Raw genomic sequence first — 21,590 nt, forward strand, 5'->3', positions numbered from 1 at the left:
TATTTCTCTTCATACATGGAAAGAAAAATGTGGTTTGTATATTTGCAATAAAATATAACTTTTTAAAAGTTTTAAAATGTTTAATACATAGAAACCACCATTATATTGTGCCTTCCAGATAGAGAAATTCTGCATGACAAATTTTTAATGGAAACGGATGTTCTTTTCTAGGATTATCTTCTTTAAGGAGTATCCAAAAATTAGCAGGTGGGGGAATAGACATTTTGTTTCAGCTTTCTAATTTTGCCTGTGGGTCAATGTGGATCATTTTTCTGACCATTTGTAGAAGTTTGAAATCCCTGCTGCCTAACCTCCTCTGCTCAGCTCGCTGCTGAATAGATGGTGCACTGATCTTTTTATTGGTTGGTAATGGATTTGGTTTGATTGCTTGACACAAGAACAATAGAAGGATAAACAATTCCATTTGTGGCCATGAAATTCCCCATCTGTTTAGTGTGTTTGTGCCTGGGACAAACTGGACGGAGACAGATGAACTAGCCAGCCGAGTCTGATGTTAATGACATCAGTCATACAAGCAGAACATGTGGCACAATAAATCAAAAACTAATTGAACTTGGGGCTGATTATATTGATTGCTCCCTGAACATTTTAAATACTCCAGTGTTTTCTAGAACAACAGCTTTTCTCCCCCTTCCCAACAGATTTGGTACCATAGGACAGTTTGGAAACAAGTGGTACAAATCCTGTACTAATGTTGTTCCTGCTTTGTTTGTGAGTCCACAACTCTCATATAAAGCAAGAACTATAGTATTTGGCTCAGGCTCATGAGTTGAATGTTGATGTCCTCCCTTTAAAATTCTATTGTATTGTAGTAGTGGCAGCAAGTTATATTTCCAGGACATCAGGCACCTCGGATTGCTAATACCAGCTACAGTTTCTGACCCAGAATAGCTAGACTAACCCTGTATGTGCATTTCACACACCTACAAACAAAAAAAGTATTTTTGTGTGTGCTTAGGTGACAACTCAACCACTATTTTAAAAAGACCCTTTCCCAAAAGATTAATATAACATTTACAAGACACTCATCACTGTGGCATTCCCAGGATGAAAATGCTAAACCAAGGCACCTGAAGTCAATTCCTTCTTGGAAACATAAGAATCAAACTGGGGGAGGGAGGGGCAGTGATTTTGGTGGGCCTAACTCCTGTGTAAGTGGGTGTAGCGTTTCACCTGGTGTCCGTTATTGGTTTTGCTTTTTTGTTTTTGCAAGGGCTCAACACCTCAGCAAACCAGGCCACCTATTAAAAGAGCTAAATGTAGATTTGAGTGCTTAAGTCCAAGCATCTATATTTGAAAACGTTGATCTCAGAGCTGAAAGACCTTATCCCACTGCCTTGTGAAACAAGAAACATTTTAAAGTAAAATATGTTCTTATTGCAGCATGTATTGGGTGTTTTTTTTTAATTGTCCATTTAGAAAATTATTCTGTGTTTATTTTTTAAATGAGTATATGCCTGAAGTGAACAATAAATACTACAAAATAATGCCTGGTTCTGTCACTCCCACAAATCTTGTAAACCATCCTGTTATCTTCGGATGAAGGGTGGTATAGAAAATTAATTAATAATAACAACAACAATAATAAATGTCTTATTTCATAATTCCTCGTCTAAATACAAAATGCAAGCATTCCTTCAGGTCGCCACTTACTATTGGCAGAAGGTGCCTGTAACTTGTTTGGTAACAGAGAGAGGCTATGCAAATAAAATATTGCTTGCATGGCTGTGGTTTTAAGGAACAGCAAAATCAAACCCTGGCGTGAGCAGAATTCATACAAAGGCAGACTGGGGTTGAAAATGTTGCAATGAAGAATGTAGAATGAGATGAGATCACAGCATCAGTCTCTCCTTTGTGGACGTGGACAATGATCACAGAGCCAGATGGGATTAGTGAAACCTATTTACCAGAAGTTCAGAGCAGTTGCATGAAGCCGATAGGCAGCCAGGAGGGAGAGGTGAAAAATGCACCAGATTTACAGTTGCAGTGATGAAAATTTAGAAGTCTTCACTGTGATTTCTTCCAAATGTGAGTACCACACAACCAGAGCTATTGCCAGGGGTTCAGTGTTTATTGAAATGGAATGTTAGGGGGAAACCTTCAAAATGGTAAATTCAGATGTGTGCTCACTGTATTGTACTTGCTGTGTAGTGATCTCTGATTCCCCAACTCCTCCCCCCGTCCGTTCGCCCTTTCCTTGGAGAAAATGAAAACAGAAGTCTAGATAGGCTAGGCAGTGGAAGTATTTCTACAGAAACAAACTGTGCAATCGGTGTGCTTAATTCCATGTGGCTTTGTTCCTAGGCATCCAATATTACCATTAAGATGAGAAATCATAAAGTTAGGAGTATTGAAAAATGAAGCCCTGAATAGTTAATATGTAGAAAATGACTCTATATGGCCACGACCTACTGGGTCAAAGGAGACAGCATTTTCAAATTTGTGTTCTGGGACTGATTGTACATTTAACCTTAGCATTTACTTGTCACAAAGAGCAAACGTCAGACAAAGATCAATATGCATTCAGGAGAACAATAGTTTTTCAACACCTTGTGTCCGAAGGGAGATAGATTTCTCATGGGAAACTCTGCATGGAAAAGTGTAGTCTTAATATTTATTTGCAAGCCCCAGTTGCTCTTTTCAGATTTATTATGATGATGTTTTTATTAAAATGCAAATGAAATTATGAGTGGGAGCCCAAGCTTATTATCCTTGGAGTTCTTTCGTACATGTGTGCGCGCGCACACAAATATCTTTATAAAAATGGATTTTCATTGTGTGGTGGTTTTTTTTTCAAATTACCCCCAAATTTGCTTCCAGTTCCACTATCCCTTTTACTGCTAATGGGGTGCAATGTTGATTGTACAACCAAAGCCCCATCTCACAGCTTCACCAAACCACTACACCCGTACCAGGAGAGCTTGGTTTGTTAGTGGAAAACACATTATGGTGCTGAGGGTCTTTATTTTACCCCATTCATTCCAGAGAACCCACCTTACTTTCTAGGCCTGAGTCAAAAAACTGGATTTTCTATAGGGGCGTAATGATTTTCTGGCAGGGTTCCCACTATTTTAACATTACTTTAGCAGGAAGAAATTCACAGGCAAAGCTCTTCTTGGCCTGAAGATGCAGGAAAAGCTAAGCTCAGTTGCATATCTGTCTGTTGCACAACTGCTTAAAGGCAACAGTCTAGGCAAGGCAGGGGGATGAGGGGCAACCCGAGCTTTGACTGAAATAGGAAGGATTTCAAAGTAGTAGTTGTTTTTTAATGGCCAAGTCTGGTTGTTACTTAAGGAAATCATTTGTAGGAGGTCAGGGCAGAAGGTGTATTTGGGAGATGATATCCTACAAATCTGATTTTGCAAGGACGGGGGGCAGTCCCAGAAACGTTTTCTGCACAAGGCATCAGCCTGATAGGATGATCACATGAAAGTGAAGGCCCCTGTAGCTGATATGCAAAAGAAAGAAATCTGGCTAGTAAATTTGGCAAGTGAAGTTTTTCTGAGCCATGCAGCACTATAGCAAGGCAACCCTGTTCCACTTGCACCTGTCTTAAGGTGTACCTGCTTGTATCTGTATCCTTCTGAAGGGCACTCTTCACATACTTAGAAGCACTCAAGATGTGTCAATACCCTTCAGTACATAATTTGATGGCCCATTTGTCTGATTCAGTATCAAGCAGCTCCTTATGCCTTTATTTCATGGCAGGCCAAGGTGAATTGTCAGCTTGGCTCCCATCTTCATGAACAACTGTTTCTTAAGCAGCCTATTCAAGAAGTATTACCTCTGTTAGAACTTTTCCTCACTTTGCCTTTGGTAAGGCAATTTGCTGCTTTCCTCGCCTGCAGATGTACAGCATTTTGGCTGGGGAGATTACAATGGGCAAGCTAAAAATATGCCAGATGGATATTTATAAAGCACTCCTTGCTACTTAATCTGGAGCATCATTAATGTAATTAAAAACTGCATTCAAAAAAGAATGAATATGCAAATATTGTTTCATTGTCCTCTGCTTTCAATAAGATGCAAGGAAAACTATATAAAGACAGCATATACTTTTACATACGCTTAAAATCTTTCTAACACCTCTGTTTCGTTTAAACTTCTGTGACTGATGCATGTGAACCATCACTTGCTCCATGTAATATTAGCTGTTGCTTCCATGGCTTTGTGACTGTACGGAGTTATTTTATTGAATGACTAGCTGATTAAATTAAGAACCACCTTAATGATTGGGAATGGGTACTGTTCTGATTTAAGTCACATCCCCAGAAAACAAGAGATGGGGGTTCTCTTTTTGTGTGTGGCTATTTTCATCCTAGTTAACAGATTGCAACAGATCAGATCAACACAGAAAGAAAATGCAAAGCAAATAAGACTGAAATCAAGAGCACAACAACATTCTACAGAATAAGCAGAACAATTGTGTTCCATGATTAAAAGTTTAACAGCTTTTACTTGGTGCCAAAGTAATGGGATCCCACGTATAGATTGATCTCAAGAAAGGCTTACCTGGTTGCCAGTGTTATGCTTTTTTTAAAAAAAGCCCCCCCCCCAAAGTTCTGAATTTGAATTGGTTTTATCTCCTGTTTTATTTCTATGTACATAGTATACATAGACATATATACACACACATAAATGTGTTTGTGTGTGTGCTATTTCAACCGAATGTTGTCAACCACTCTGAATTATTTTTTTTAATTTGAAAAAACTGAGTTCCAAGCAGATATCTCAAATGCTGGAGGAGAGCAACCCTAACACTCCTGACCCCACAACTTCTCTCAGCAAGGTCACTTTAGTCTATCTTTGATGTCACTCAGGGCCAGCTCCACTGTGAGAGTCCCTGTGAAATCGCCCTGTCATGGAATTATGTTAGTGGGTTTCTCCTTCTTTGAGTGAGCCCTGGTGTGCTTATCCGATAACAGCAACGGATGTTGGTAGAAGCAGCACTCCAATTAGTGCCAGACAGCTGTGAGCCACCATTTTAACTTCCCACAATGCCCCACATATGGTGTTGCTGCAGAGCACTGTGGGAAATTAAAATGGCAACTCCTGGACCCAATTACCTGGTACTGATCAGAGTTGGGGGGGGGCGGGAGGAATATCCACTGAAGGCAGTGCAGAGAAGGTTCTACCAGGTGGGTCTGAGCTGCTCTCTTGGGATGCTACATTTTGACAAGGAAAGTTAAACAATCTCTTCAGTTCATGCTGATGTTTCCATTGTTTTTGTAGCATGTAGCCCAGTCAGAAGAAAAGCCAAAAGTACTCAATGCATCCTGCCGAAAAAGGTAAGGAAACTGTTGCTTATTAAAGAGGGTATTTCTTGTCCACTGAAGCAGAACATAGATCTCTCAAGATCATGGTGTGGAACCGACATATGCACTGGCACCAAAAAAAAACACAAAAAACCCTGACATGGTTCATAAATTGCACGTAGGTTTTAATGAAATTTCAAATGCAGCCTTTTCTACAACAAAAACAAAAAACAAAACCCACTATTGGGAATTACTGGGCAAAAGAGAGTGGACTTAATCCTTCTGTCTGCAAATGATTTGCACCAGGCCATTTTAAACAAGTTTCATCCATCTGGGCTTAATTCTGGTTACAGAGCCCAGCTGCATAATAAACAGTCTAGAAGGGCATGTGCAGAGAAAAATCAGCTGACCAAGAGAGGTTACATACCTCTACATCTCAGCTTCTGACCTGCTCTCATGTTTATGTCACCTTGGCAAACGTAAGATCTGGGTGGAACAGGCATCTGGCACGATAACACAACCACAAGCACATATCAACCTCAAGCACATCTGAAAATCGCACTCTGATCTGGAAGCCTCACAGCCACCAGTATTTCCTGGATGTAGTTGGAAGCAAGCTATGTTGATTCACAAGTGGGAAAGAAAGGCACTCCTTTATGAGTTCCTTCCAGGGCTGAGTTTGGGCATCCAAATAAGCTCCTGGAGCAAAAGTAAGTGAACCCTGGCTCAAATTAATTGTGCTCCTCTGCCAGTAATATAAACCACCTGGGAACTGATATCCAATGGCAGTATAAACATACAGTAAATAAACTGGACAAACTAAAAATGTGCAATCATACCAATGAATGGCAAATATATATACATCATGAAGGGAGATTTTGAGGCCCAACTCCCCCCCCCCCTTACAATGCAAAATATGGAAAATTAATTCCTAAAAAAACTTGCCGCTTTACCTGTTCTTAGCAGCCTGAGATGATAGGACTTATTTCACCCTGGTAATCTTCATAGGTGCCCTTGTTTAATCCCAGACATGGCAAAAATAGCAAGCACCCTTGGAAGCCTGCCAGAGTCTTTAACAGCAATAGCACTTTGAGTGTGCCAGGGCAGGGTTAAGTGCTGCTCAGTCATATGACCATCCCTGTGAATTAACCTCAGATGCCTCAACATTAACCGTTTCCTGATAGCAATGATGTTTTAAAGACTCTCCATGTGTCTGGGGGAATCCTACACAACCACTTTCCAGCAAAACATGAGCATACCAGTTTCTCGTTAATTCTTTGCATTGTATGTCCATCTCAGATCTGCAGGGTCCATTTGTTTTGAAGATGCATAGGACTGAGCTATTTTAAACAAGGGCCTCCCCTGCTCCCCTTTCTTATGTCAAAAGCCCCTTTAAAATCAGCGAGGAGAAACTTATGACGAGGGTGAGTCCTGCTGCCAAAGTGCACACCATCACAGTATGTATTAACAGCCTATCTTCTAAACTCAGAACAGTCCTCACCAACCTGGAGCCTCCCTCCAGACTTTTTGGATCACAACTCCCATCAGCCCCAGCCAGCATTGGCTGGTGAATTCACCAGGATTGATGAAACTGGGCTGGTGGGTGTCTCCATCAAAACTACTAGAGGGTCCTAGGTTGGTAACGGTTGGGCTCGAACGTCCATACTATCAGAGGCAGGTTTAAGGGAACGCAAACAATTTGGTTGCACTGGGCATGGGATTTTGGGCGTGCAACAGCCATGAGGTAGAATCAGAGGCCCCAGGTTATGGATGCCCAATGGCGCCTGTGATAAAACGTGACATCGTGACATCATGAGGTCATGACTTTACATGGCAGCAGTGGCTCTTCCAAGGCCTCGCAGGGTCTCGGAGATAACGTCTGAGACCTCATGAGACTTCCGAACATGACTTCCAGTTTCTACCAGAAGTCAGATTTGGAGGCCTGGCAGGGCCTCTGATGTCATCTGGGAGGCTGTGTCGGGGCTTTGACATGACTTCTGGTAATTTCTGTGAGTTCCCTGGCACCCAGGGCCTCCTAGACCCGACACCTATGGGTAGAATCCAAGGTGAGAGGCAGATTTTGGAATATGAATAGATGCTAGGAGATGTTATATTTATTACAGGCTTCCTAGGCTGTGTCGGGGCTTTGACATGACTTCTGGTAACTTCTGTGGGTTCCCTGGCACCCAGGGCCTCCTAGACCCAACACCTATGGGTAGAATCCAAGGTGAGAGGCAGATTTTGGAATATGAATAGATGCTAGGAGATGTTATATTTATTACAGGCTTCCTCAAACTCGGCCCTCCAGATGTTTTGAGACTACATTTCCCATCATCCCTGACCACTGGTCCTGCTAGCTAGGGATCAGGGGGTTGTAGGCCAAAAACATCTGGGGGGCCGAGTGTGAGGAAGCCTGAGTTATTAGATATTATCCTTCCTTCCCCCTGATTCAGCAGAGTGCCATCCCTTTGCAGCTTACAAGGAAGTTTAGATAGGCTAGTTTTGTCCCTTTAGTTTAAGTAATCCAGGATGTTTTAAGGCGGAGTTGATTTTCCTGGTATTTTCCCCTTTTCTCCCCCTTAAACTAACAATTAAACACAAAATGGATTTGTAAAAGGTAAAAAATAAAATATACTCAGAATACTTATTGAACAGTAATGGATACAGCAGCTTTGTTCAGACAGACTTAAAATGGTAATTCAGTTACAAAGACAGTCTAGCTCAAAATGTAGTCTGAGTTTGGAGCTCAGACTTTGTAGGTGTCACATTGCTGGCAGAGCGGAAAGAGATGGAAAGAGGGTGTGCCCAGGCAGGTAGGAGGATATATAGCTATGCCCTCCCCTTGTTGGGGCACAGTGGGAGTGTCTCTCACAAGAGTTCTCTAGCAAGTTTACAGGAAAACTCTGAGCTTCAGCTCCTATGATGTGCCCAGCTAGCAAAACATGAATAGTTGGTTTGACTGCATTTTAATTATCTTACAGAGTGGGGCACTAAATTTTGGCGTTGCACAGGCACTGCTGAAATTTGAGACTCCAAGTTCCGCCACTGATGCTAATTAATAATGAGCAACAATCCAACCAGAGTTAGGCGCTTTTAAATGTTGTAGGAGAGTTGAGGAGGTGCTTAGTCCTTTCTCCCATTGACAATGATGGAACACTCTATGAGTGATTTTCAAAATAAGTGCTTAACATTGATTGACTCAGTGACTGTTAAGTTATTGTAGTTTTCTATAATGGAGACATTAATTCTTTAAATAAGCAAAATAATAAGAGTGAAGCGAGTGAAAGCCTTGCATAGTACAAATTAATTTAGTTTTGACTTCTGGAGCTGAATTGGTTTTAGTTCCAAAAACTTTTTTGCAATGCATTTGTGATGCACAGCTTTCCTATTTTCCTTCTCCTTCCTGTTGGTTTTATCAGTATTTTTTCTGTTGTTTGTAAAAGCCAGCTCTCCCTCATTGTTTGTAAATTCTAGTTGTTGGCTTATTGAAGAATAACATGAAAATAGCCACTGAAAGTGTTTTGCAAGGCTTTCTGCTGCAGGACTCCACACAGCGCAAGAAGAAAAGCTTGCCTGTCAAATGGAACAAGTAGCTGCTGCTGAAACAAATAATATCTTTAAAAAATCATAAATCAAATATTTAGGGAGCTGCTTTCTAATGCTACTTAGTTTGGATGAGACTGCCATTCATCTGAATAATGGCCAAACTCACATTAGCTTTTCTGATACAATTAGAAAAGAAAAGTGACTTCAAGATAATCCCAGAGATTTACCTTGCGTGTTCATAATGACCTAGAGAAGCTTGAAATCCTGTTTAGATCTAAACTGTGCTACCACAGACTTGGCTTCCTGACCTACATAAGTTATCCCAACTTATTACTGCATGGCATTAGGCCCACATATACCCAAGTGATTTGGACATATTCTGTTTTCTAAAAAAGAAAAGAAAATAGTATTGGTAGTAAATGAAACAAATACATATGGAAGAATAATGCAGCAGTAGCCTCTGTTAATGGCAAGATACTCTTGCTTCTCTGTTTGTGTGTGTTGATATCTCAAGACATATAAAGAAAGGTAGATGTTGTACAACTTTCTCTTGAATTCTACTGCCAATATGCTAATAGCGTCTCATTGTTATAAAAGACGAACTATCCTTGCATTACAGGAGGAACATAGTTGTCACCCCTCTGTGGTAGTTTCCTACTTCAGTAACATCAGAACCCATAATAATTGGGTCACTTAGGATGGATCAAATGACATGGTCATTTTCCATAGCAGCATTGTCTGCCTTCAAGTAGACAGAACAATAGAGGCATGGGACGTAGCCAAACAATGACGACAACTTATTTCTCATACCCCGCCCATCTGACTGGGTTGCCCCAGTCACTGGGCAGCTCCTGTCTCTTCCACGTCATCTGTTGGGTCTGCCATGACCCCAGAGCCCAGCAGTGACCAGGACAAGTTAGAGGCTACAGAGTCAACATTTGACCTGATGATGGTGATCAGGAGACCACTGAATCCAAAGCAGGCAGGCAGAAGCCTATAAACTGGATCCCACAGTATCAGGACCCATAGAACCAGGCCCAAGACCCTCATGGGTGCCTTATGCTGGACCCAAGTAGTTTTCAAATTATATCGTCAGTCCAATGGTGCAGGAAGCACACTAGACAATATTCTCTTTTTCCTGGTTGGGAGAGAGGGAGAGATTTCTCTGTCTAACCCTTTTATTGCACTCTTGCTAACTTTAAGCCTTTTAGATAACTGTAGAAATATAGAGGAGTAACATAATAGGCTATCAGCTTACTTACACTTTTCATAATGATAATATAGCAGAACTTTTAATTATTGTTTTATGGGCAAAGAGGACAGCAATGCTTATTCTACACTATAATTACTACAGGTTATGCATAGACTCAGGCACTGAATCTATACATGGCACATGTAATTAAACTGTTTCACCTCTTCCCTGTAGGTGGTAGCAGTGTCTGACTATCATCTTCAAGGGACAGAGGAGCTGCTGTCACACCAAGGTGATCTTATTCAAGTCTTCTGCAAAGATGAAGAAGGGCAGGCATTCAGTCATGTGCAGAACAGGCAGCAAGGATTCTTCCCTAGTCCCTCCAAATGTTCTGCAAGACACAGTAAGTCTCAGCAATATATTTAGTACTCAGGCTTACTAACTGTCCAGAGGTATGGCCTTGCAATAAAAACAAGGAGCCCTTTGGTACTGAGAAGAGTTTTGTTTTTGTTTTGTTTTTGTTTTTTTGCAGCACAAAATATCTTTGATACAGCATTCAACTTTTCCATTTGAAAAAGTCAGTGTTAAATAATATTCTATTGGGAGCCACCCAGAGTGGCTGGGAAAACCCGGTCAGATGGGCAGGGGGTATAAATTTATTTTTATTATTTATTTATTTATTTATTTTGGGCAGGGGGTATTTATTTATTTATTTAAAGGAGCATTGCTGGTAACAATGCTGCAGGACGTATATTAGCCTACAGAAAACGGATCTTTGTGGATAATCCTGCTGTCCATTTTAATCAGAATGGAAGACAGTTCCACCATGAAAGTATTAAGGAAGAATATCAGAGAAATATATGATGCTCAAACATGCCTAGAGAAGGCAGAATATCACAGGAAGGAATGGTTATTCCTTATCCCCACAGAATAGGACTATTTTATTGCAAGTGTCCTTTCCAACTCTACAATTCTATGATCACACTTTCAAGTACTGTTGCCAGTGAGGTCACTTATATTTGAAATACTGATTTGGCAAGCGGAGGTCTCATAGCAAGAAGGAGTGTGTGAAAAAGCTACATTTCCCTGTTATTAAATTTCCGCCTCCACTCAGTGCTGCAGTTAGGTAATTTTAGTTTCTGGTCTTTCTGGAGCCCCCTTTTTTAGATAGTTGTGTGTGTTGCTTCATAATGTGGTTGGGGTCCTCCTGTTCATTCTGCTGAGTGGGTCTCTGGACTTGTGCCTTAATGTCCTTTTCTGATGGCATCACTGCCATAACCAGTCACTCTCATTTCTGATGATAGTGGTCCCTGGGGTCAGCTGCAGGCACCCTTTATAGGGTCCCACAGCCCTCCCACCTGGCCTGGCCAGGATTCAAATAAGGCTATGGCGGGAAAGCCCACCAATCTCCAGCAGCTGGACTGGGATTCCTCATAACCAGCCACCTCATCCTAGTGTTCCTTCCAAGGGGGAGGAGCCCAGCATGATGGTTACTTGTGACCAGGTAAGCAGCCATTTTCATTCATCGGCAGCATTTATACACATATGGACGAATGACCCAGATGGCAGAGCACAGTCCACATTCCAGTTCTCTCTACAGTACATTTTACCCAAAGTTTCTCCTTTCTGTTTTTCATTGCAGCTGGAATTTCTAAACAAAGGTCATTCTGCTATAGCAGTAGCCTGTCAGATGCAAAGACTTTGGTAAGTAACACATACGTAATATAAAACCAACTACCTCTGTGCAACATCATGTGACTCCTGATGATTGCTACAAGTCCTGTGAGTGTTTCAGTCAAAAATTCATGTAACATCCTTAATCTTCTTATAAAGAGGTCTTTGCACTTACATTAATCACATCCTCCTTCCGATACAAAAAAGATCAAAAGCAAAGGTTGCAAACACACAAAAAACCCTGTAAAAACAAATCTAAAGAAATTATCGGACAACAACACAAGCATTAATTTTTTTTACATGATACATACAAATCCAGCAATTATAAGAAAGGATAGCAATATTAAGATGATACTGGCATTGGTGTATCAGATATAATCTTTTCTCAGCCTCCCAACACCACACTCTCTAGTCTCACTCTTTGTTGATTGATTTTTAAAATTTATATCCTGCCCACTTTATAAAATAATCCAATTGGCTGACAGTATATCTATGAAAACTGTTATTTTATGGGTGAACAAACAGTCCAAGCATGAACTATTAGGGTCACCCACTGATGTCTGCCATGCATATATGATGTCAACATTCCCTCTTCTACCAAGTTGTTAGATGTGTGCTAGCTATTATTGTGTTCTGTTTTTATTGCATCTTGACATTTTTATTTTACCCCCCCCCCACGCATTTCCCTATAATTTAGCAGCCGCAGGGATCCCCAGTCTCCCATCACAATGCAAGATGGATTGCAGCCACAGAACCAGCCATGAGGGATAGTGCATTTGCAGACGAGTAAGTTTCTTTCCGTTACCCTCTCCTCTAATTCCACAACTATTACTTGGGCTACCAAACTCAAAGTCTATAAGAACCAATGACACGCTACTCAGACTGAAGATCGCTGACATTCCAAAATGCAACTTTTAAGAAGTTAAAGAGTATCTGTAAATAAGTAAAAGCGGAAAGAGTCCAAAGGCTGCTGGAAGAGCATACTTTACATGCACAAGATCCCAAACATAATCCACAACATCCCATACACGCTTACCTAGAAGGAAGTCCCATTGAATGCAATGGGATTTACTGCTGAGCAGGCACATATAGGATTGCACTGTTGTTTTCTATTTTCATTATATGTTTTTTATTCTGGTCCAGGATTAATTAATCTGCTGTGCTGGTTTTTAATGCTCAAATGCTATCATATGGTCTTCTTCTGCTTTGATGTTTCATATGTCTTTAAATTTAAGTGATCATTGCCTTGCAAGGACAATGGGTCCTGAAAGGCAGGGTGGAAAAGCATTAAATAAACAGCAGGCGTCTAAAGATTTTGCCTGAAATATCAGGGTTTTCTGTACTATAAACTTTTTTTTTAAGGCAGTTTAATTGTCATGGCTTCTCCAAGGAACATTGGGAACTATAGTTTGGTGAAGGAATGTTGGGAACTATAGTTTGGTGAAGGTGCAGAGAATTCCATTAGAGCAGCTTTCCCCAACCTGGTGTCCTCTAGGTATCTTGGACTATAGCTCCCATCGGCCCCATTTGGCATGGCCTTGCTGGCTGGGGCTGATAGAAGCTGTTGCCCAAAACATACATACATACATATACATATATATATATATATATATATATATATATATATATATATATATGATTTTTAACAAATAGTATTTTAACAATAGAAGACAAAAATGGTGGGGAAAAAAGTTTTAGTAAATCGTTTGACAAAACGGTGAACACCAAATAAATATTCTGAAGGAACTTAATCTTGAAATGTTGAATCTGTTCCCACTTTCAACTGTAGGCACAGAAGGTCCTTGCAGAAAAATACTGAAGATGACATAAGCCCAACTCAAGGAACGGAGGAGGCCTCTTTACCTCTAACGGGCAGCATTTTGCATGGAACACCAAGCCTCCTGCGGAAAATATGGATGAAACATAAAAAGAAGTCGGAATATTTGGGGGCCACAAACAGTGCCTTTGAGGCAGACTGACAACCCTCAGCCTTGCTTGTGCAAGCAGAGGGTTCTTCAACAAAATACAGAACGCTGTCACATTTACCTGATAACGGATGTAGTGTGGCACATACTTATCCCATAAAACAAAACAAAACAAAACTTCTACAGAATCCACGGGGGGTGGGGTGGGCGAGTTTAAAGACTGCATCCTATGCAAACAATTCAGCTCATATATTTTGCACATGCTTCTGATATGCTTCTTGTTAACAGATTCAACTGTGATCATTGCATCAACCCAGCATTTCTTATTCTATCCTGGTTCATCTGGATTTGTTGGAAAAGGCCAAGAGAAATTACTGTATCCTCAACAGACCTCACGTCAATGACACCATGCCATTTAAAGTACAGTCCTGCAATTTATCGTGTGATGCTACTTCGGCAAATGATTTCTTTAAATCAGTGATATGCAGGCTTTCAAGTTCAGAATCAACTTGTTTGCTTAGGAACCTCTGAGCATGACAGAGGACTTGCAGAAGAATTCTACTGCAATCATTCAGTTCACCTAAATGAACTGTTCACCTACTGTTGCACCACATCAACAGAGAGTGCACCCTTGCACAGAGATGAAGGAATCTGTGGCGCTCCAGAGATTCCTGGACTCCAACCTCCATCAGTCCCAGGCAGCATGGCCAATGGTCAGGGATGATGGGGGTTGTAGTCCAGCCCACCATATCATATGCTCAACACTCAAGGTGGTGGTCAACCTGCCTTTCCTGTTTTCTATTACTGATATTCTCATCAATGCCTGCTCCGCTCTTTCTCACACACATGCAAACATTAAACTTCCAAAGAACTCTTGGGTTCTTTGGTTTGAAACTGTTGCTCTAAGCTATGCCCAGTTACCAGAACTGGCCTTTGCTGCCTGAGGCAACGTACAAGATGGTGTCCCTCCTCCCCATTCGACATACAGAAGCCATGGAGCTGGCAGTGTAATCTGACATTGACACTGATGCCAGAAAAGCATCCTCCGCCACACCTGAGGCCAGCAGACTAACTGAGGGATGTCAAGATAAGCTGTGTGGGGAAGGGTCGTAGCTTTGCATGCAGAAGGTACGGGGTTCAATCATTGGCAAATCCAAGTAGGGCTGGGAATGTCCACTATCTGAAACCCTGGAGAGCCACTGTCAGCCAAGGTAGACTGAGCTAGAAGGACCAGTGGTCTGATTCAGTAAAAGGCAGCTACCTAGGTGGCACACATTCTGCCTTCCAGCACCTTGCTGATGTTTGCTCACTGCTCTGCCTGACGTTTGCTTGCTGCCAACTCAAGCAAAAGCTGTAACACAGCAGTGGCAATGGGAGCATGCAGCATGAGAGCAGAGCAACACATGCACACATATGGAAAATCTTCTGGAAGATGTGGGGTGGCCACCTCTTTGCCTGTTTGGCTCAGTCAAGGACCCTTCCTAATCCTGCTATTTGTGATACACTGGAAGAAGGCAACTAGGTAGGACAAACAGCCAGGTTGAAAGAATTATCACAAGGTACCACTTGCTCATGAAGATGAGAATGATCAGAATGACTGTACCCTGGTTTCTCTTCAGATCGTATAAATCTTTCAACTTTTACTAAAGATCAGAATGACTGTCACTGTCCCCTAGCATTTGCCACCTGAGGCACCTGACTCATGGTAGGACCAGCCTGAGCAGCTGATTTTTTTCTCAGATTAAAAAAAAAAATTAAAGAATGCACCACTCTGTGCAGCCATGTATCATCACATCCAAAACATTATGTTGCCAGATATCGTAATAACTAAATTCATTGAATAACAGTGCATCAGTGGCTAGTTAGCAGGAAAGTCTTGCATGTGGAAAGGCCCCTACTTTAGCTTTTGGTTATATGTAAAATAATAGCTTTAAACAGTATTGAGATGGGGAATGCGCGTTATTATATATTCTCTCAACAATTGTTGTATTTTAAAACATGTTTTCTTCTAATTTATTTAATTTATAAGTCAGAGATATCTAATGTCAGATTTCAAAAAACAAAGTTGTAGTTTAATTTTATATTCCCTAACACTAATGAAGCTTTTTCTTACATGTAGCAAGTACTTGTTTTATTGTTCCAAATAAATGATGTCCTCTTCAGGCACACAGTTCCATGGGGCCCAGGGGTCGGGAATAGAGAGCTGCTCTATATGAATTTACAAGGAATAACTTTATGATGATATAACTTCTGCCATCCTGCTTTTCAGACAAATGCAAGAAGAGTAGAGAAAACTGCAGTCACTCAGTGCTTTACTTTATTACCTTTTTCTTTTTTAAAAAACAAGCACAGTTCCTCAACATGTTTGACTAACGTTTCTGCAAGAGTATTTCAAAACTAAAAAAGAATTATATGACAAACTATGGTCAGCACAAGTTGCCTTGGCTAAGGGCTGTTAGCACATTATGGCTGCAACCCTAAATACACTTTCATGGAAACAAGCACTACTGAATACTGTGAGACTGACTTCTGAGTCCATAATGCACGAGACTGCACTGCACAGGGTACTAACAGTGCAACCATATATATGTCTACATACAGCCTACTACTCCCCCCTCCCCAACTCATAACACTATGAATACCCTTCCCAGGAGTCTTTGAATAGCTGGTAATCTGAGTAGAACAGATGCTGTATCACAGGTTAGATGACTGCCCTTCTTTTGTCCTCGTTGCAGCCTTCAGAAACAGGCCAAAACTAATGCAGCAATTATACGCTCCATGTTTGCTTGTTTTTGTTTTTGTTTAAAACAGCTGTGGCCCAGTTGGCACACTTCTCACCAAAACTATTTGGTGAACATTTTAAATCCATGTTACAGGTTAGGACAAAATTTACTCTGGTTGGTTTGCAACCCAGATTTTACAGTGTTCAGATATACAAGTTCACTCAGGGAGACATAAGTTCCATTAGGTTTATCAGCGCTTTTTTTTCTTAAAAAAATGTTTAGGGGTACTCTCATTTTCCTACTCATATTGAAATACTGCCCCTCAATGAGGCCCAACTTAGATTCACAAAATGTTTAGGGGTACTGGGTTTAGTGGATCTTACACCAAGGAAATGGGTATAGGATCACAGCCTCTGTTATCCAAGTTTATTTCCAAGGTGGAAACTAATCCCATGAAAACCACATGATAGTACTAGGAGGCCCCTGGCAGCCTAAATATGCCATGTACAGAAGGGCAGACTTGACTGAGCTTCAGTTGCATCGCTTGCTCTGAACCCATTGTAACTCATCTCTTAGACCAGGTAATCTTCTCTACGTAATCAAGGAACCTCAACAGGATTTACTGGGATGGGGAACTTATGGCCTTCCAGACACTGATGTTTAGAGCGAATTATAAGCAAGTGAATATATATGCTAATATGTGTGTGTGTGTGTGTGTGTGTGTGTGTGTGAATTTACAAAATTTACAAAAGCACACCCATTCACTAAAATATAAATGGCATGGTATTATCACCACCACCACCATTTGCTATTCAATTTATACCAAAAAATAAATAAATTACAAACAGATATAATGAATGAAAAGCCAAATTTAAAACAGTACATCATGCAAAATTCCTACAATTCCACAATATAATAAAAAGTGCAAGTCCAGGTACCAGAGAAGTCCTAGATACCATGTTCTAGATATCAGGCTCAATTTAGCTTAATGTATCTTTCTTCAAAAAGGAAATGCCTTTTATTGGGATAGGATCATTTAGTTTGGGGACAGCCAACTTCTGTTGTCTTGGAGAACTACTTTCATCTAAAGACAAGAGTGCTGGAAGATAAGAGTATGCCACAAAAACTCAGTAACTCACAAAGTCAAGTTGATGGCATTGAGCAGGAAAAGCTTCATAGTTATGGTGCACATTGGACAGTTATAACCAGAATTTGACACACAAAGTGATCCACTGCCAAAGATACCATCCCGTCTGTCTGTCTGTCTGTCAAACACACACACTTATCTTTGAGTAGAACTTAGTAAACATTTTACTACACCTTGTTAAAAGTTGGTAGGATCAGCAGCACTCTATTGAAATTGCTTTGGGTGCCCTCATTTGACCTGCACTTGGCCATTCCTGATGTGCTCTCTCCCCTGTAATATACTCTTAAAATATGTTTTTTATCCCCCAGATGATACACACGCCATGATCTCTGAGCAGTGAGAGCTTTCAGTGGGTCAAGGTCATAGCCTGGGTTGGTTTCCTTTGAATAAGGTCACAAGGTTTTAAGTGTGTACACACAGATAGGTTGACTCCAACAGATTTTGCTCCCAATCTTATTTCTAGTGGAACTCTGAAGCCTTGGATTCTCGGAGAGCAAAATCAGGCCTTGTGTTTTCAGACTCCATTCCAATGCTGTCTGTCTGTTGTCTTCTTACTCACATCCACTCTGACACACTTACACATTGATAACTCACCTACAGCTGTGTGTAAGTTGGGGTAAGCAGACAAACATGTTATTTTTGCTGCTCTTGAATTATCTCTAGTTATTTAGTTCTTGTGAAACGATATTGTCCTAGCTTACACTACAAAAGTAGATGCTAACCCAACCTGGCCTGGGCTATTTACTTAATGTTCTGGTTTTGCAGTTTTAGCAGTCCTTTTCTTTTTGCAGTTTCCAGTCACACAACTATAGAATCAGTCACAAGGGTAGAGGGAATCCCAAGTAGACACTGAGCCTCACCTCAATCCTATAACACTATGCTGTGCTTCAACACCCAACTGAGTTCTGCAAAATTTATCTCATTATGCAACCTATGGCCCATTAATAAATAGATGACTGTGTAATACAAGAATCTGTTTTTGCTGTTAGTGATCCAAGGGTCGTATACAGCTGACAAGCTGACAAGCTTTACTCAGAATAGATCCACTGAAATTAAAAGGCATCATTGAGACAGGTCCATTAATTTCCAAGATTATATACAGAGATAATGTCTATACACCCACCTACCCACAACCCAGTAGGATTTTGATCCTTCCCACATGGGTAGCATAATGAGAAACATGGCAGTTAGCAGAAAAAAATCCAGTATCCCCACCATCCAAGTTGGTAATAGGCAGTTATTTTTGTCTCCCTTCTCAGTTCACAGCTGAAACAACCACCTCAGACATGGCAGTTAGGTACCACCACTCCAACACGGTCGGATAAGTCCCAACACCTGGCCTACCAACCATTCTAGGTTTCACTTGTCTCAAATAGAATTCCACCTCTCTTGTTATTATAGGCCATTGGCAAGAAAGGAAGTCGGTTATAGGAGGGCACCAAGTCTGGCAAGGGACCAACCAAATTAAACACGATTCCGATGGAATAAAGCTTAATTCCTTTTGAGGTGGCTTGAGGGCACTTGGTGTAAAATCTACATTTCACCTGCCTTGCAGCTGTCATATTGTTCAGAGAAATCAATAGCTGGCAGACACTTAATCACATTTAATGGAGATATTGAAAAGACAAGCACAAAAGGCTCTTGTGTAGATCTGACGGAGTTCTTTGAGGCATTGAAGAACTCACCTGCAGCCAGGATGAATGCTGTAATCTGATAAACAACCCATTCATGAAATAGCTTCACAAAAAATCTATAGTAGCAGTCATATTTATTAAGTACTGTCAATGTTCTTGGCACTTGGCAGAGTAACAATCAGCATGAGTGGCCTCTATGCCAGAGTTTACAATCGAAACTTTAACGGGGGGGGGGGGGGAGACCACAGAAGATGGAAATGAGAATAACTGTACGGTGCAATCTTATTTTCACATTCCTGGGAGTAAGTACCACTGAATTAAATGGGACTTACTTCTGAGTAGCCAGGTAAAGGATTAGCCATGGTTAGTTTGGAGCAAAAAAACCATGAGCCTGACTTCACATGTAAAAAAATGAACCAAGCCTTGTGCTTTCTTGCTACAGTACAGAGCAGGGGAGAGTGAAGCGGAGACTTTTTAGGGGTACCAGCACATTGCTAATTCTCTTAAAACCGTAGCTAAACATTAGCTATGGTTTAACATTACATGCCAACCAGGCCAAGAAGTGGACTTCCATTTCCACCCCAAGCTGACATCTAGAACTAAAAGTTGCAGCTGCTATTATAATTGACATACAGATAGTTATTTAAGGTTTACATCAGTGTGCAGTGTTTTCTGAATACAAGAGGTCAGCTTTTGGCTCAAAGCAGCTTGCTTACAATCTAAAATTCAGCACAAGGGAGACAGAAGGAGAGGTAGGGCCAAAATGAGAAGAATGTATTATCATTTCTTGTGCACTTAGTATATGCACTTAGTCTTGGTTACACAAGGGACTGGGAAGTAGGGGGTTGTACCAAAGGCTAAATGGAAAAGGTGGGTTTCGAGGAAGGATTTCATCACAAGTGATTTGGGAAGCAATTCCAAACATATGGGACAAAGTGCATTTTGAAAGAGCATGAGAACTTTGGACAGCTAAGGGTGGTTGAACTGGAGAAGCAGAGGAAGGGATTTGTTATCATGATGTATGTCAGCTCGGAAAACATGTACAGCTTCCTCAGGAAAAATGTTCTGAGTAAAACTGAATAATAGATTAGATTGTGTTCACATCAGACTAGGGTGAGGTCTTTGACCACACTAATTCCAGTCTAGCAGGTCAATAGGGATTCAAAGCCCCCTGGCACTCAATTTGCTGGTACAGATATTGGGAGCCGTAGCAAAATAGAGCTGAAATATACATACCTCTGAAAAATGTCGGTGTCTGAGTTTCTCACAAGAAAATGCAAGCGTTTGTGTATCAGAATATCCTTGCTGTGATGAGACACATGCTCCAACAATGCTCCACTCCTTCAGTTCACTAAGAAACTCAGTTGATTCCCTCATTTAAAAATTTAACCCTAAAAGCGCACACACGCAATAGTAGTATTAATAGCACCCCTCCCCCCTCACTGAATAAACACAAGAAAGGAAAAGCATCTGGAACTTTTGGCGAAACATAGATCATTTCAAATTGGTTGAATGCTTTTTGGCAAAGAAGTGACTCTCTGGGGACCCAGGTTGGTTGTCACAAGTTTCTGCTTGCTGTGAAAGGCCATAGCAGGTGGTGTCTTCTTTCCTCGTCCTCCTTTCTGTAGTCATTATGACAAAAGGAAATGACATGAAAGCTTGTTGTGTGAATTGAGCTGTCAAGGCAGAGCTGTGCAGTGAACTTTTAAAGGCAGGGTCACAGCACTTATGAGATGGCTCAGCAACATTTACAGGTTTCTGTTGTTTTTTAAAAAAATTAATAATCCACAGCTCAGCTTCTTATGTATTAGGTTCTCAGGTCCGCTGGGGGGGGGGGCCTTTTGAGCTTTTCCTTGCTGCCATCATAAAAGTTAACTTTTTCACCTTGAGGTGTGACAATAGCTTTTTCATGATTTTTCAGTTGACAGCATTTGACTACTAACATCTGCTTCAGCTAGGATTGCCCTCTCTCTTTTTCACCTGGCTAGGCTCCTATGCATGACAAAAATTCAGCATACGAAAAAAGCAAAAACCACTCCATTACTTCACCCCCATGTGATAAGAAAGTTGCACCTGTTGAATTTCTGCCTAATAACTTTCTTTCCTATATGACTGATGAAGAAAAGGAACAGTTGCATACAGTTTAAAATTCAATATAAAACCCTCCCTTACCCTAATACTTAGGGCTAGCAACAGTTTAACTCTTTTAGAATAACCAAATTAATGTTTTATTGTAGAAAAGGTGCATAATCAGACTCAGTGATCAGAGGATACAGATGTTTCTCCAGCACAGATATATTATGTAAACATCAAAACTATTACCATGGACAAAATGAAATATAATTTTGATTGTTTAGAGAAAGGTGAGGTATTCCATCTACAGCCGTTCACAAAAAAGAGAGAATATGAGTATGTGTGGAGAAGCACGGAGGAGCATACTTCCAGTAAAAAACCTATTAGCCATTGAAACAGT

The 21,590-nt window shown here is 40.8% G+C and overlaps 1 protein-coding gene across 3 annotated transcripts; it reads left to right on the forward strand.

The window, feature by feature from the left end:
- Positions 1-1,968: 1,968 nt before the first annotated feature.
- On the forward strand, positions 1,969-15,779 carry VXN (vexin). Of its 3 annotated transcripts, none has more exons than XM_083623460.1 (6): positions 1,969-2,049; positions 5,254-5,309; positions 10,249-10,417; positions 11,657-11,718; positions 12,386-12,474; positions 13,478-15,779. In XM_083623460.1, the coding sequence occupies exons 1-6, from the start codon at positions 1,986-1,988 to the stop codon at positions 13,665-13,667; spliced, it is 630 nt and encodes a 209-aa protein (XP_083479586.1). In that variant the 5' UTR covers positions 1,969-1,985; the 3' UTR covers positions 13,668-15,779. The 3 variants fall into 3 exon arrangements, with proteins under 3 accessions (XP_083479586.1, XP_083479587.1, XP_083479588.1); XM_083623461.1 differs by having other exon boundaries at positions 12,389-12,474; XM_083623462.1 differs by lacking the exon at positions 1,969-2,049 and adding an exon at positions 6,664-6,733 and having other exon boundaries at positions 5,262-5,309.
- The last annotated feature ends 5,811 nt before the right edge of the window (positions 15,780-21,590 follow it).

Source organism: Podarcis filfolensis (assembly GCF_964270895.1).
Source record: "Podarcis filfolensis genome assembly, chromosome: 7".
In the NCBI taxonomy this organism is placed as follows: Eukaryota; Metazoa; Chordata; class Lepidosauria; order Squamata; family Lacertidae; genus Podarcis; species Podarcis filfolensis.

Bases quoted from the DNA above. Each gene is read 5' to 3' on its own strand.
- VXN (XM_083623460.1), top strand. From the start codon at position 1,986: ATGCACCAGATTTACAGTTGCAGTGATGAAAATTTAGAAGTCTTCACT. The intron at 2,050-5,253 runs GTGAGTACCACA...TTGTTTTTGTAG, and splicing joins CACTGTGATTTCTTCCAAAT to CATGTAGCCCAGTCAGAAGA. The intron at 11,719-12,385 runs GTAAGTAACACA...CCTATAATTTAG, and splicing joins TGTCAGATGCAAAGACTTTG to CAGCCGCAGGGATCCCCAGT.